This window comes from Ambystoma mexicanum, chromosome 9, assembly GCF_040938575.1.
Source record: "Ambystoma mexicanum isolate Mex_15411 chromosome 9, UKY_AmexF1_1, whole genome shotgun sequence".
Lineage (NCBI taxonomy): Eukaryota > Metazoa > Chordata > Amphibia > Caudata > Ambystomatidae > Ambystoma > Ambystoma mexicanum.
In genome coordinates, this window is record NC_090931.1 from 1,492,883,412 (window position 1) to 1,492,898,776 (window position 15,365).

The 15,365-nt window shown below is 44.6% G+C and overlaps 1 protein-coding gene across 1 annotated transcript in view; it reads left to right on the forward strand.

Annotated features, from left to right (window-relative positions):
• The first annotated feature begins 1,085 nt into the window (after positions 1-1,085).
• LOC138489282 (zinc finger protein 268-like) overlaps positions 1,086-15,365 on the forward strand; it is a 60,179-nt gene continuing 45,899 nt past the window's right edge. The window contains exons 1-2 of the mRNA XM_069616984.1: positions 1,086-1,272; positions 9,203-10,908. Coding sequence (XP_069473085.1) covers positions 10,288-10,908 — 621 coding nt within the window. The 5' untranslated portion in view covers positions 1,086-1,272; positions 9,203-10,287. The remainder of the gene's footprint in view (positions 1,273-9,202; positions 10,909-15,365) is intronic.

A 15,365-nucleotide genomic window follows, 5' to 3' on the forward strand; every position in this document is an offset into this window, starting at 1 on the left:
GAAAACGGCATGTTGAAGGAGTCAAAATGGCCATACCAGCAAGAGAGGGGAAAACATCAAGCACAGTCCTCCCCTCTCCTTACCTTCCCCCAGATAATGCAGCTAACATCCGGTGCATCCTGTGCTGTGTGTGTCTGAGGAGTGGGTGGTATGTGACATGCCTGCGACAGAACAGAGCCCCCGCACTCCCAAAGACTCTCTGCCACTCTCACCCCACGACAAGAAGCAGAGAGGCCTCACAACAAAAGGGAAGGCTAGCCCATACTGCCAAGTCGAATCAAGATGACCAAAACAGGAGGAGAGGGGAAAAACATCAAGCCCAGTCCTCCCCTCTCCTTACCTTCCCCCGGGCCGTGCAGGACCGGGACACAATGCTCACGCTGCGGTCCGGAGCCCAGCAAAGAACCGAGCGAGGCAATCCAGCTCAACTGTGACCCCAAGCCCCGCAGGGGGCCCAGGAGCAGTGCTGCACCTGAGGGAGCCGAGGGCCCCGCCACACAGCCCCCCCCAGGGGGCCAGCAATCGGTGCTCCCTGGTGCCCCGCACCGGGAAGAAAAAGTCCAACCTGCCGGAGGCAGGAAAAATTTAAACTGAGTGACATGGATGTGGGGGAGGAGTTATAGGGATTTAAAGAAATAGAAGAAGGTCCTGTGTCGGAGGCGGGTGCCTCATGAAGTAAGTACTGGGACGAGGAAGAGTGGACGTGGAGGTAATGAGGCTACGCCTGCCCTAATGACTAGTATCGAAATGCAGCGCTGAGGCTACGCCTGCGCATGCCCTGATGACTAGTATCAAAATGCACTGCTGAGGCTACGCCTGCGCATGCCCTGATGACTAGTACAGAGATGCACTGCTGAGGCTACGCCTGCGCATGCCCTGATGACTTGTACAGAAGTGCACTGCTGAGGCTACGCCTGCGCATGCCCTGATGACTAGTACAGAGATGCGCATGCCCTGATGACTAGTACAGAGATGCACTGCTGAGGCTACGCCTGCGCATGCCCTGATGACTAGTATCAAGATGCAGCGGTGAGGCTACGTCTGCGCATGCGTTGATAACTTATATCTTGCACTTTGGTGTTTACAGTGATTTTGCGTAGCCTGAGTACAGCGCCGGGGCTTGAACCCCAGTCTTCAGAGAGAACTTCGAGTTTGTGGTCTCTGGCTTTTGGGTCTCACGGAATCCTTTTAGAGATCACAAGGAATTAATCCATACAGGATCACTGTAGAGAAATCCACCCAAAGTCCTTACAGAGAAATACCCGGACGGGGGTAAGATGAGGAGAGTTGCCTCCCAGGGCGTGTGTAGAGAAGTCATTGCTGCCAAGTGACTATTCCATGATACTCACCTTCTGCAAACATGATACCCGACAAAGCTTTGGATTCTGGGAGTTGTAGTTTCCCTTGTTCCGTTAAATATGTGCCTCTAGGTCTATTCCCAGCATGCAACATGTTTGCTCAACATGCCGAATGTAACCTTTATGGGCAGTTGCCAGCTATGCAGTACTTCTATTTGTATTTTTTGATGAGAAAGTTGAGTGTTTCTATCAAAAATATAGATTTGGACCACCCTGTCAACATCCAATGCGTGAGGGGATAGGCTGGATCCAAGATGGGAAGCAGGCGATATTATAATTATATTATAATTGTTCTTTTATAACACGCTTAATACCAGCGAGTGGTTTTGTATTCACAGGATCGGGTTTCAAACCTGTGTTGCACTGCGTTGCCTAGCTTTCAAGACAAACGCGTTGCCCCTGAGCTATCCTTCCTCCCAATTCATGGAGGCGTAAAAATGAAATACCCTGTGGGGTGAAACAGGGGTCAAGGCCGCAGGATCAACCACGTAGGAATAAACCTGAGAAAGGAAGCAGTACAAATTAGAGCCCCTAGTTTGCCTGGCTGCGGAAATAGGCAGCAGGACGAGACACTTGTAGGTGAGTGAAGCAATGGAATGAATCTAGAGGCTCAAAAGGCTCGGAAGATAGGACACTAAGAACAAGTGGCTGGTCCCAGGTGGGAAACTGGGACCTGATATGATGGCAGGAACACTCAAACCCCTTGGGAAGGCAGGCCCAAGTTTACTGATCATTACATATAATTATAATTGTTCTTTTATAACACGCTTAATACCAGCGAGTTGTTTCTAAGCACAGGATCGGGATTCAAACCTGTATTCTGCTACATTGTCTTGCTTCTAAGACAAACGTGTTGCTCCTGAACTCTCCTTCCTCCCCATATGGCTTCAAGTTGTGCCCTGAAGGAGGTGATGGTAAGGCCAAGGGAGTATCCCTGTTTCAAGAACACAAGGATCTGAACAGGGATGTAAGTGAGTGGGTCAAGATGGGCCAGATCACACCAATTGATGAATGGCCTGCAATGACGGGCATAGGCATCAAGAGTAGAGGGCCTCATGGAACCCTGGATAGATGTAGCAAGCTCGGAAGAACGCCCCTCATTCTCTAGACCTAGCATCTCAAGAAGCAGGCTGTCAGATTAAGACACCTAACAACGTCAATGGGAGATGGGGCCACCTCAAAGGATGGGACCTCATGGACAAGGTAAAACTGGTCAATGAGAGTTTAAGCAGCAGGGGAAGCCATGTCTTCCTCCGCCACTTGGGTGCAATCAGAATGATCCACAGCCCCTCTCAGTGCGAAGCAAGAGTCTCTGATGGAGAGGAAAGTCACAGGGCCAGGCCAAGGACAGGGCATCTGTCCCTAGGGCTCTGGGATGCTAGGGAGAAGAGTAGTGTAAGGAGAGTGTGATCAGGAGGCAAAGAGGTCCCCAGAGGGGGACCCAGGCTAGAGCAGAATTTGCTCTAGTCGCTAGCGATAATGGACTCTTGTTGAGTAAGAAATGGTAGATGGTGTGCTGTCTGTATGTATAGAATTGAGGTGGCAAGTGACTTTTTATGGTTGGCTATTAGACTGCAACTTAAACCTTTTACTCCCTGCCTCATATGATTAAAATGTGTGTGCTTATTATATGCAAAACACACAATGAACAAGGCATAAAAGGGTAGAGTGCAGAGAACTGAAAACGCTTTGGGTAAAATAGGCTCTTTTTTAGTGAATAAAAAGTGAGAAGAAATTTTAAACAGCGTCGCAGGAACGGAATCCTTTGCTAATTTGTATGGGTTGCTTTGCTCTATTCTTCAGATACTCCCCAAAAAATCCAATTAGAATCTGGATTTATATAGAAACAAATATTCCTAAGAGGCAGGTGCACTCTATTGGCTAGACTCTCAATCCCTCGATTTCCCCGCCCCATGCACATTTGTGCAAATAAGGGGATGTTTCTGGGCATTTTAAAGCGCATCCCGATTTCGGGATGCGCTTTAAAAATCCTCAGAACTGGGGGTTCGTCCATTGGTCTGTCCCACCATCACTCTCCATGTGCCTTTTGAAACATGCAAGGTAGAAAGCACACATCATTGCAGGGTGACCTCTGACCCTGTCATGATTTTATTTTGAAGTGTGAGATCTGCAGGTTAAACCGCAGCTGTCACACTTTCATTTCCATTCCCCAAATGGGTATGGAACAGCTTTTTTCCTGGTCATTTCACTGAGACTGGCCCTTTAACGGCCCTCCTTGGTGAAATGTGCTCCCAGCAATCATGTGGTTGCTGAGAACCTGGCAAACACTAATGCATGCAAGAGGGGTGTCCAACGCATCTTTGCGCAACTGTACAGCCCCTCCAGAAACGCTCAGGTGATGTGGGCATTTATCCAAGCAGAAAAAATTCATAAACAAGCGCATTCTGTTCATTTGCGCTTCTTTTTATGAATCTGTCCCTATGTATTCAGATCCTTACTGTTCTGGTTAATAGTTATGTTATGTTAAAGGACATTTGTACCACGCACACCACCGGGTGGTCCCCTGGCGCTCTGCGAATCTGAAAATGAAAGGGGGTAGGGTGAGTTAGTGGGAACGAGTGGGAGAAAGTGCAAGAGAGCTGTGATGTGCTGTTGGCAGCTTCAGTCCGGTTAACACTGTTCGCTGAGCTTAGGTTTGCTTTCGGTTGGTAGCCGTCATGTTCTGTTGTGCAAGGCTATGTGTGATTTATTTTGTTGTTGCGGTGTAGTGAAGTGCGTGTGGTTTGGTATGCTTTAAAGGCGTGGTTGTGTTTAGTTAGAGTGTGAGAGGTGTGTGCAGAGGAGTGAGATTTTCTTTTTTAGTGGTTTCTTTTTTAGTGGGGTTGGTTAGTGGCATCGCTATCTAGACGTGACACATGCTAACCTTCTCAATTCCATCTCGAGCTGGTGCCTGCTAATCTCCAAATTCTATCTAGATGCGGCTCCTGAATATCCCCCTCATTTCTGTTTAATTGTGCTGGTGGCCAATATTCACAGTTCTGTCTAGATGTGGTGCAAGCTAATATTTACAGTTCTGCCTAGATGTGGCGCAAGCTAATATTTACAGTTCTGTCTAGATGTGACGCAAGCTGATATTTACAGTTCTGTCTAGATGTGACGCAAGATAATATTCACAGTTCTCACTAGATGGGACGCAAGCTAATATTCACGAATTCTGTCTGGATGTGAGGCAAGCCAATATTCACAGTTCTGTTTAGATGTGATGCAAACCAATGTTCACAGTTCTCTTTAGATGTGATGAAAACCAATGTTCACAGTGCTGTCTAGATGAAACACCAGCTAGTATTCACAGTTCTGTCTAGTTGTGATGTAAGCTAATATTCATCGTTGTAGCTGATTGTGAAGCGGGTTAGTGCTCACAAATTATTCTGGAGTAGCTAACGCAGTTAGAGTACAGTTCGTCTAGTGGTGAGATATCGCCAACCAACAGTTCTCCTAGATGTGATACAAGGCTAGGCAACAAAGTGGATCTATATGGGGTAACGATTGCTAAATAGAGATTGGTACATGTAGGCTACAAACTAATAGGTGCTGGAGAGAATGCGAAGTATGGCTATCTGGCACAATCAGGCTATCTGGCACAATCAGGCTAAGTGGGAAATGTGGCTATCTGGCAAAATCAGGCTAAATGCGAAATATGGCATTCCGTCACAAACAGGCTTTCCGTCACAAACAGGCTAAATGTGAAATATGGCTATCAGCCATAATCAGGCTATTTGGCATAATCAGGCTAAATGCGGACTATGACTAACTGGCACAATCAGACTAAATGCGAACTCTGGCTATCTGGCACAATTAGGCTAAATGCGAACTATGGCTATCTAGCACAATCAGGCTAAATGCAAACTATGGCTATCTGGCACAATCAGGCTAAATGTGAACTATTGCTATCTGGCACAATCAGGCTAAGTGCCAAATATAGGGCCTCATTGCAAGTCTGGCAGTAACCCTGCCAGTGCTACCGGCGGGTTGCCGCCGGACTTGCAAAATTTACCGGCACTTGGCTTGCCGGAAACACCAGAGGATTACAACCCCAGTGTTCCGGAAGTCAGGCGCTGGTAAATGGTTAATCCCCATCCCTATCCCCATTCCCATAGGACCCATAGGACTCAATGGGAATGGGAATGACTGAAGCACCGGCACCATTAATAATGGTGCCGGTGCTTCTGTGAAAGTATGCACGCGGGTGCCGTTCCGCCCACCAGGTCAGAACCTGGCGGGCGGGACGGCACCCGTCTGCAGACTCGTAGTGTGCCGGTCCGGTAACAACTGTGCCGGTAGGATTACCGGCATCGTTGTTACCGGACCAGCACACTCATAATTAGGTCCATAGCTATCTGGCTCAATCAGGCTAAATGCGAAATATGGCTATCTGGCACAATAGATTAGGTTAATTTTACCTTAAAAAAACTATTGGCTGTGTACATTGGACCCAGTGCTATTAGAGAATTAATAAGGTGGGATGGGGTAGGTCAGTTTAGTGGGGGGGCAGTAATGGCTACACCCCCTGCCCGTAACCGCACGTAGTCAGTGGCTGCTGGGTGCCGGCCACAGGCCCCACAGGCTAACATGGGCCAACACGGTCTGGAGCTGCTACTTCTTCCGGTGCTGTGCTTTGCCTTGAGGATCTTCACCGAAGGGGCTGCCTGGGCAGCGGCTGCCCTGAGTGTCTGTCTTTTGGTGGCCTCTTGGCCAGTCAGAGGCGGAGGGTGGGAAGAGGGGAGGGCTCCCGGCCCACAACATGGGAACACTCTTCTCAGGCGAAGCAGAGTTCTATTTGCTCAAAGATAGTGTTGGAAAAGAAAAAGAGGGCTGAAAGGGGGTCAGGAGATAAGGAGAGGGTCAAAGCTCACCTGAACTCCAGCTGCAAAATGGAGCACAGGTGAGGCCAGCACAGTGATGTTGCTTGCCGTAGGGAGGTTGATGGCCAATGGGGTCAGGGGGAGGACTATGGGGAGGGGAGAAAGACCAGTAGAAGAGAGGGCTGAGTAGGGGGAGAGAGGGCATGCGAGAAAGCGCTGAAAAAGTAAAAAAAGAAGCAGACAAAACACAGAAAAATAGGGCTGAAAGGGGTCGGGGGACAAAGAGGGGGTCAAAGCTCACCTGAACTCCGGCTGCTAAATGGAGTGCAGGTGAAGCCAGCACAGTGATGTTGCTCGTAGTAGCGAGGTCGGCACCCAATGGGGGAGGTTGAGGGCTATGGGGAGGGGAGAAAGACCAGGAGGAGAGAGGGCTGAGCAGGAGGATAGAGGGCTGAGCAGTGGGAGAGAGGGTGTGCGAGAAAGCGGTGAAAAAGTAATAAAAAAGCAGACAAAACACATAAAAAGAGGACTGAAAGGGGTAGGGAGATAAGGAGAAAGAGGAGGTCAAAGCTCACCTGAACTCCAGCTGAAGTCAGACTAGTTAGAAGTCTTATCAGTGCAGGTTGTGAAGGCGAAACCCAGCCAAAAGTCCCTAAAATAAATGTGTCTGTACCGTTACCCACCTCTGGATAGGGAGAAGAACCGCACTCAATGGAGAAAAGTTTCCCAACAGTAATTTAAAATTCAGATTTCAGTCGTCGTCTTCTGAAAAATTGAAAATATTTAAAACATTTAATTCTCAATTTCATATCACAAACAATATATTTTCTTCCTAAATCAAGCAACAGGTTCAATCAATCTTGAGTAGTTTGTTGAATTACATAATAAACATTTGACAATGTAATCCATCAAATACTGTCATTTTCTGTCTTTACAAATGTAACCAATGAAAATAAAATTGCAGAATCAATTGTAATATTGTTCCCAATCAATAGCAATATCAAAGTCTGGTGAAGTACAATCTTCTCAGCTAGTTTCTGGTATTTTGTATGGCACACTTATTCAGGAGATGCAGCCACTGACTTCACCAGCTTCACCTCACTGATGAGGCCCAACTAGGCCGAAACATGTGTATGGGGTTGCTGTTGGTACTCTTGTTCGGAGAATTGCCTAGCATTTCTGGTGCTGTACAGCCCTTGTGGGCGGGACAAAGGGGGTCATTACAAGGTTGGAGGTAGCCATGCTGCTATTTGCGCCATGGCTACTCCCATACCGCATACCAGGTTTCCTGAATGGGGAATTACCGGGCCATTCCAACCCTGGAGGACCCGGTATTTCCCCATTCAGGGAACACATCCCCATTCCCATTCGAGCCGCCATAGGGCTCAATGGGAATGGGGACCATGCAAACAACGGGCCCGTTGTTAGCATGCTGGTCCTTTAGCGGGTCCCGCTAAGGGCACCTGGTAAAACCAGGCACCCTTAGTGGGACCCGCTAAAGGACCTCGTAATGCAGCGGTAAGGGGTTGACGGATCCGGCACCGTTAACCTCTTACAGCCAACCTTGTAATGACCCCCAAAGACTGATATGCAAATGGCTATTTCTCCTCTGTGAAAGGTACAGTGAGCTAGAAGAGGGTTGTAGACCCTCCCCAGTGGGCACCTCCCACTAGAACAGGTTATTTGGCCGTGTTTGTTCTCTGTAGAGGGGCTCCCAGACCTTTTTGTGCACTTTAATCATTAGTTGTAGGCCAAATGAGTAGCACCAAAAAGAATAATGCTGTCCGCATCTGTTGCCATCTTGTCCAAAGATGGCCCTACCAAGCTGGGAAATAATGTACCTTGTCAAGCGTTTCCAAGATCTGAGACATGCAGGTCGAACAGGCAAGGGGCAACTACACACCCCTGTTCCAACCCTCTATGCGTCTCTATCTTTTCTGACAAACTACCTGATGAATTCTATCTGATCTGAAAGTACGCTGCAGAGTGGAGTTGAATAAGGATTCTCAGTAGAGCCTCCGGGAATCCCCATCCCACCAATTTTCCACAAAAAGCAAGAAGTTCACTAAATCATCCTTTGCAGAGAGGTCAATCCCGGCTGCAAATATATTCTGCAGTTCCTTTTGTACCATGCCTGCCGCCGAAGGGAGACCAGAATAAAACCATTCAAAGACATTCACACTTTTTTCCTAATCTGGATATTTCAGTCTTCTGGTTTCCCTCACCCAGCTCTTTGAGAACTAGTGATGCAAAGGGTTTGCTGCTCACAATCAATTAGAGCAGTTGGTCTATAGTTGACCTGATTACATCTATTCCCCCCCCTTTTTTTTATTTTAGTATTGTTATAGACCCATCATATTATGTTTCTGCTAGGAGCATGACCACTGCTATGTTGTGGTTGGAATAGCAGCTGACAGAGCAACACTGGATCCATCCTCTGAATCCACTTCTGCTATTACCTGGAAGGCACCTGAGGCCTTTCACAGGTCATTCAAACAGTGCAATTATGTAGCTGAGGGCTGAAGGGCTGAGGAGATGGAGATGCAACACGTGCCTTGGGTAGTTGTAATGTTGAATTTATTGAAAAGCGAGTCACATAAGATCACCAAGCCCCATCACCAGTCCTTGTGAAAGGGGTTATTAAGGTCACTGTATCCTAATAACATTTCTTTAAATTATTCTTTTAAAAAACAACAGAAATGTGACTGTGGCCCTAGGCTTTCCTGTGGAAGGATTACATTGATGCAGTTGGCTGGCTGCATTCTGCCCAGCTTCTTTCTTAGTGTCACAAAGAAAGGGTGACTGATTTATTACAATTTTCTCTTACTGCTTTAGAAATCGGTGTTACGTTTTGCCGTACCGTGGAACTCTTTACTAGGCTCTAATCACCTCCCATGTGTACAGAATGGAAACATTACAATTGTTTGTTTTAATTCATAGAACACTCCTTGCATTTCTTTAATGCTGTTTCTAGCTACACTTGAACATCTATAAACATAACCTTTCACTTTTAATCTGCAGGTGACTGTCTCAGGCCAGACAAGATGAAATGATGATTTATTGACGTGCTAAAACTAACACCCTAAGGAGGCTTATTTGGAAGGAAAAGGGAACCAGAAGTCAGATGTGATAAGGAAGGAATTGGAAGAGCCCAGAACAGGACTGCTTAAAAAAGTGAGGTCTTCAATCCCACATATTATTTCAGCTATACACCATGAAGCACTAAGAATTGAGTAATCTGACATGGGTGTCTGAATAATTACATGGTATACAGGAGCTCGTTCACCTGCCAACTGTAAAACGTCATCCAACAGTACAGCACGAATCCAGCAGCACAGCCCATTATGTTCTTGAACTGAAGCAGGATATGGACTATATCTTTATGAAGCACACAGGAGACCCCTCAGTTCTCAGTTATAAATTAAATCTGATCTCCCGTGACAATAGGTTGTAAGAGAAACCTCATTGCTGTTTCTTTTCAGAAAATCTTTTTTCAAAATACCAGGTTTACCGTGAGAGAGCACACCCAAGGATAATATGATCAGGTCATCATTAGTAGAGCAAGATCCATCAAGTGAAGTATATGAGGCAACCTATAGAAGCTGCCCATAGAAGTAACAACATATTGAATCCAGAGCAAAGCTGCATTTGAGAAGATGTAAGCATTCTCTAGAGAGCACTGCAGCTATTTCGAGCGATTACATCTAAGTATTATCCATGTGTACCCTCATCCTGGAATGAGTTTATTTTGGGCATGTATTGGGTGTTGTATAGATCAAACCTAACTGGCAAACAACCAAACACTGTACAGCAAGGTGATAGATTTATGGATGCTATTTAGAAATATTGAGGGTGGAGGTATAATTATATGGAAAGACTGAATACAGAGGGTTACAGGCATGTGATGTGGATTAAGGTAAGAAATAGGAACCACTGTCTGGTTAGGGATGTTCCACACATATGCTCACATTGAAGCTACATGTCTGTGAGTTTCCAACACTTTGATAACTTAAACTGCACCATTGAGTCCGTAGGCCTGCATCAGCAAGTCTCTCCCATGCCTTCTGCTGTCCTGCACTGTAGGTGTATTTATAGCAAAACCAGCCATGGAGATGGCGATGACAGCAAAATCTTCTCAGAGCACTGAATGTCAGAAAAGATTCAGTCAGAAGTCTAGTCTTATTGTGCATGAGCAAATACAAGGAAGAGACGAACGTTATCAGTGCACTGAATGTCAGAAATGCTTCTGTCATAAAAGCAAACTTATTGTTCATGAGAGAACACACACAGGAGAAAAGCCTCACCAGTGCAGCGAATGTCAGAAATGCTTCAGGCATAAAGGCGCCCTTACTTATCATGAACGAACACATACAGGAGAAAAACCGTATCATTGCACCGAATGCCAGAAATGCTTCAGTCTCAAAAGCTATTTTATGATGCATGAAAGAACCCACACAGGAGAAAAACCATATAAGTGCACCGAATGCCAGAAATGCTTCAGTCTCAAAAGCAATCTTATGGTACATGAAAGAACCCACACAGGAGAAAAACCTTATCAGTGCACTGAATGTCAGAAATGCTTTATTAATAAATGTCATCTTATTAAACATGAGAGAACACACACAGGAGAAAAACCTTATCAGTGCAGGAAATGCCAGAAATGCTTCAGTCAGAAAGACAATCTTATTCAGCATCAGAAAACACACAAAGGAGGAAAAACCTTCAGTGCACTGAATGTCAAAAAGGCTTAATCCATAAAAGTAATCTTATTATACCTGAGAACACACACACAGGAGAAAAACCTTTTCAGTGCCCTGAATGTCAGAAATGAAATGTTCAGTCTTAAGCACACTCTTATCGATCACGAGAGAACACACACACGAGAAATACCGTATCAATGCATTAACTGTCAGAAATGCTTCAGTCACAAAAACCGTCTTCTGTTGTATCGGAGAACACACACAGGAAAAAACCTATACCAATGCAATAACTGCCAAAAAGGCAAGCTTACTCGTCATGAGCACATACACACTGGAGAAAAACCTCACCAGTGCACTGAATGTTAGAAGCATTTTGTTACCAAAACAAAGCTCAGTTTACGTAAACACACAGAATAATTCAAAAGTTGAGAATCAAACCCGAACGCTGAGAATCCCTAGCACTGACTAATGAACATTAACACTAAGAAACAGATGTTGGTGCACTAAACATGTTCAAGTCTTAAAACCCCCTGGAGATGTCATGGTGTTTCACTCCATTTTGCCCTGCAGGGTAGGAGCAACAGGTGAAGCCCCATCTCATTTCAGAATATCCCTTCATAATAGCAGAACTAGCATTGGCTTATTGGCTGTACATGGCAGAGTAGAATGTAGTGCCTTGAAGAGAGAGTGCAAAAAGTGTGATACATGCTTAAAAGGCAGTCTAGACTGCAAAGCATACAATATATGCAATATTTAGAATTGCAACATTAGTGCTACAAACAGCAGAAGTATAAAAGTGCCTTAATGCTCAAAGCGGCTCCACGAGGTCTATATTGTCATTGTATTGAAAAGCAACTACATAGCAAGAAAGCAGTGTATTCTGTGTTTTCATTCATTTATCTTTTTTAGTTACCATTTATTAAGCAAAGCGCTAAGCTGCTTGATAGCTTGATCATATCATACATACATGCATGCAAACACGCTTACATGTGTTGATTTGAGCCGGCCAGTACATTAACCCATATGCTTACATATAACCCATAGCAATTATGAGTAGGCTGAGAGATCAAATGCACTGAAATTTCCATGTTGGAGGAATAAGCAGCATTTTGCTTAAGAGCCAAGACACAACGACCCATGACGTAGAGTCCTGGACTTAAGGACATGTAGATATTTTAGCTTGAAGCTTCAGAGATAAAACAGCAGGGAGCTGTGGCTTGATTATTTAGCAAGAAGCTAAGGTCTAATATATCGGCAACAAGCTAAGGGGAGAAACCCATTATATTCTATACTTATATCATACAAATGAGGGAGGAACTTCCAAGTGCAAATTACATTCAGAACCAGGGATGTTCCAACCAAGTGACATCAATTTATGGTATGGGGCTTTCCAAGCAAGAAAACCCTATATCTATGCTGCCAGCCACTACACAAAGGCTGGCTGGCTTGATGTGATCCTGTCAGGGCTACAAGTGGTGTGAGCTCTGCACTACACCTTAAGCAGGGGTGGGGGGGGCTTTAACTGGCAACATTTGTCCTGGGGAGCAAGTTAGCATTTCTGGCCCATTGTGCAGCAGCTCCAACTTTCAAACCACGTAATCTCAATACCAATCTCTGCTCCTCCCACAAATTCTTAAGTATATATAGTAGACATTACTTTTCTTTACTGCAACCTATTTTTCAGTTATGTTTGTGGTTCCTTAGAGACCCGGATCCCTGGAAATTCTCACACATACCAAACATAGTAAAACAATTTCACACGGATAATAGAATTGGTAAAATGGGAAAGCTGGGATTTAATCTCACTTTTCAATGTGTTACAGTTTGTAAATTGACAGAAGGCTATATCTCCTCCCAGCGCATCTTTAGTTTTAGAGCAATGTAAAGAGGTGGCAAAATGAAATCATTCATTGGTGGAGCAGAGCCACTGCTGAACCAGGGGGTCTGGGTTTCTCTCAGAAACTTGAGCTGGCATGGCAAAATACCCATACCTGGCTCGCTGCCCCCCCAGCCCACTGTACAAGACCCATACTTGCACCCTGTGTACCCACCCACCACAACATAAGATCCTCACTTGGCATCCTGCCTTTTCACCAGTATGCTTAAAATAAATTGTAAAGCATTGAAACTCACCCCACATTTCTTTAAATCTTTCTTTTTACTGAACAGAACAGAGCACGGGTGCTTCCCTTCAATAGAGAGAAACACGATTTTACAAATGGCCCTGTTGAGGGAGTAAAGAAGTGGGCATCTCTGATTGCCTCCTCTCACCACCTTACCCATATAAGGCATAAGAAGGCCAGAATGTACCCTTTTGTGCATACAAAAAATCAACAGTAGTGGTATGAACCACTACTGTACATAATCCATTTCTCCCTTCACAATGGCTGAAAGAAAATGTTTAAAAAAAAAAGTTTTACATTACCACCATCAGAGGTTCTATATCTGAAATAGCCCTGGAGGTATTCTAGAAATACCACCTTTGCTGCTTTTGAACTTTGAGTACGGCGGATTACCAGAAATACCACGGTCAGAGCTGGTAACCTTCTTCAGCTGTATTAAAAATCCACCCAACTCTGAAAGACCCCCTTAGTTGTCTTCTAATAATGAATACCTGTATATTACATCTTTCTATGTGTGGTTTTCAATATCCATACCTGTGTCCTAAGGTAAGTACCACAAACAGTCCAACAGCAATTTCTATAACCACTATATAAGTAACATCCATGGGTGCTATTCTGGATCCTAGTACATTTTCTTTTGTATGAACACACTGGTGATCAAGATATTCACCAGAATATAAGGGAAGCAATCACAGAGAATCAAACCAAGGACACATTCTAATAAGATATGGACCCTTACTTCCTTGGCAAGTATGAGTCGTGATAAACTGTTGACAGACCAATGGTGTATGGGGAGCAGTGGTACCAACGTTACAATCCAGGGTCACAGAATCTGTTAGTTAAATGCATACATTGCCACTGAGCGGTATTAACATGCCCCTGCAGCCTAGCCTCCTCTCGCTCACTGTTGCGGCCCATGTGTGGGCGCTACCCAGGCACATCTGCTACATTGCTGAAATCAAGATGAATGCCTCGCCCCATTTACACAGAATCTGACCAGGCTGTGCTTCACTGAATTCCTTTGTGGCAGGCTAGATCCTGAAGGATGTCGTCTTTTATTATTATTTGTTTTACATTTTGGAGCTCTGGCCCATGGGGGCAACAGCCAATCCATCCTGGGGGGGCAATTGCTCCTTTGCACCCCTTGCCAGTTTGCCTGTGATCTTAATAGCTTTTTAAGATACAATGGGTAATAGCTTGCTTCAATAGTGTGCGATGCTGGTCTTTGGTTCTTTAGTTCATGGGTGCTGTGTTTTGGGCTTTGCATTGAATATTGTCATATATATTGAGATGCACATGATTGATTTATTGATTTAAGCTTTTTTTGTACCTTTCCAAACAAATGTGTTGGAATTTTGTTTGATCTAGTGAGATGTACTGCAGGATTTTGCAGATGGGAACTGTGCTTGAACAATGTGATTTAGAGAGAAGAACAGAGATATTATAAATGTGAATAAAATAGTTCTTTTATGCAGAGGTGGTCATTCTTGACTCTGCCAGATATATATATATCTCAATCACAACACCAGCATCTGCAAGTGGGTGCCTCCTGGGTGGCTTCAGAAACTAGCCACTGAAAAAAAACACCCTAGTAACAATCACGTGCTGGCATCTGTATACATTTAATCAGTATTAGTAGGTAGGTATTGAAACACAAAACCAGGGCACTCGATCTGCGCTTTTTTTAAAACATTCAAAATGTATTCATTTTCAGTAGAAAAACATACCATAGTTACAGACATGGACTTACTGAGAGAATCATGGGTCTAGGAGTCAGCACTCCTAAGGTCACCAGGCATTCCGCCCTTACATCAGGGCTTTGTCAGGTGTAATTTCACTGTAACTTGTCCAGACTCCATTTTTATATCGTTCCCTTAAGGCACAACCAGATCACCTGACCAGTTCAATTTGCGGTCACATGATTGCAATTTAAAATGGCGCTCAACTTACTTCTAAAACAGGTGCCATTTTGGAATGCGCTTTCCACAGTGTATATCAATCAAAAAGTTCTATCATTTAAAGTTTAAAACTATATGGAGATCTAAATATGGCTAAATCTCAAAATACAGGGATCAGGGCATTGAAAGGAACCATATTATTCATTTAAACATATTGGTCTGAGAAAAATGTAAAATCATTTGAAGTGGCTACATTTCGGCAGCCATTCATATCAACATGCTGGTGCATTAGAAATTCTGGTGACGGGCTCCTGGACCCTGCATAGGCAAACAAATGTTTGTCACTGCCAGCATCCTAGAGAGAGTGGTTTCAAAGCAAAATCTACTTTCTGCCCCAATAACAATGCGACCAATAGAGACATTTTCGAAGAACTTGTCATCAAAGATCTAAGGAAATTGTCAA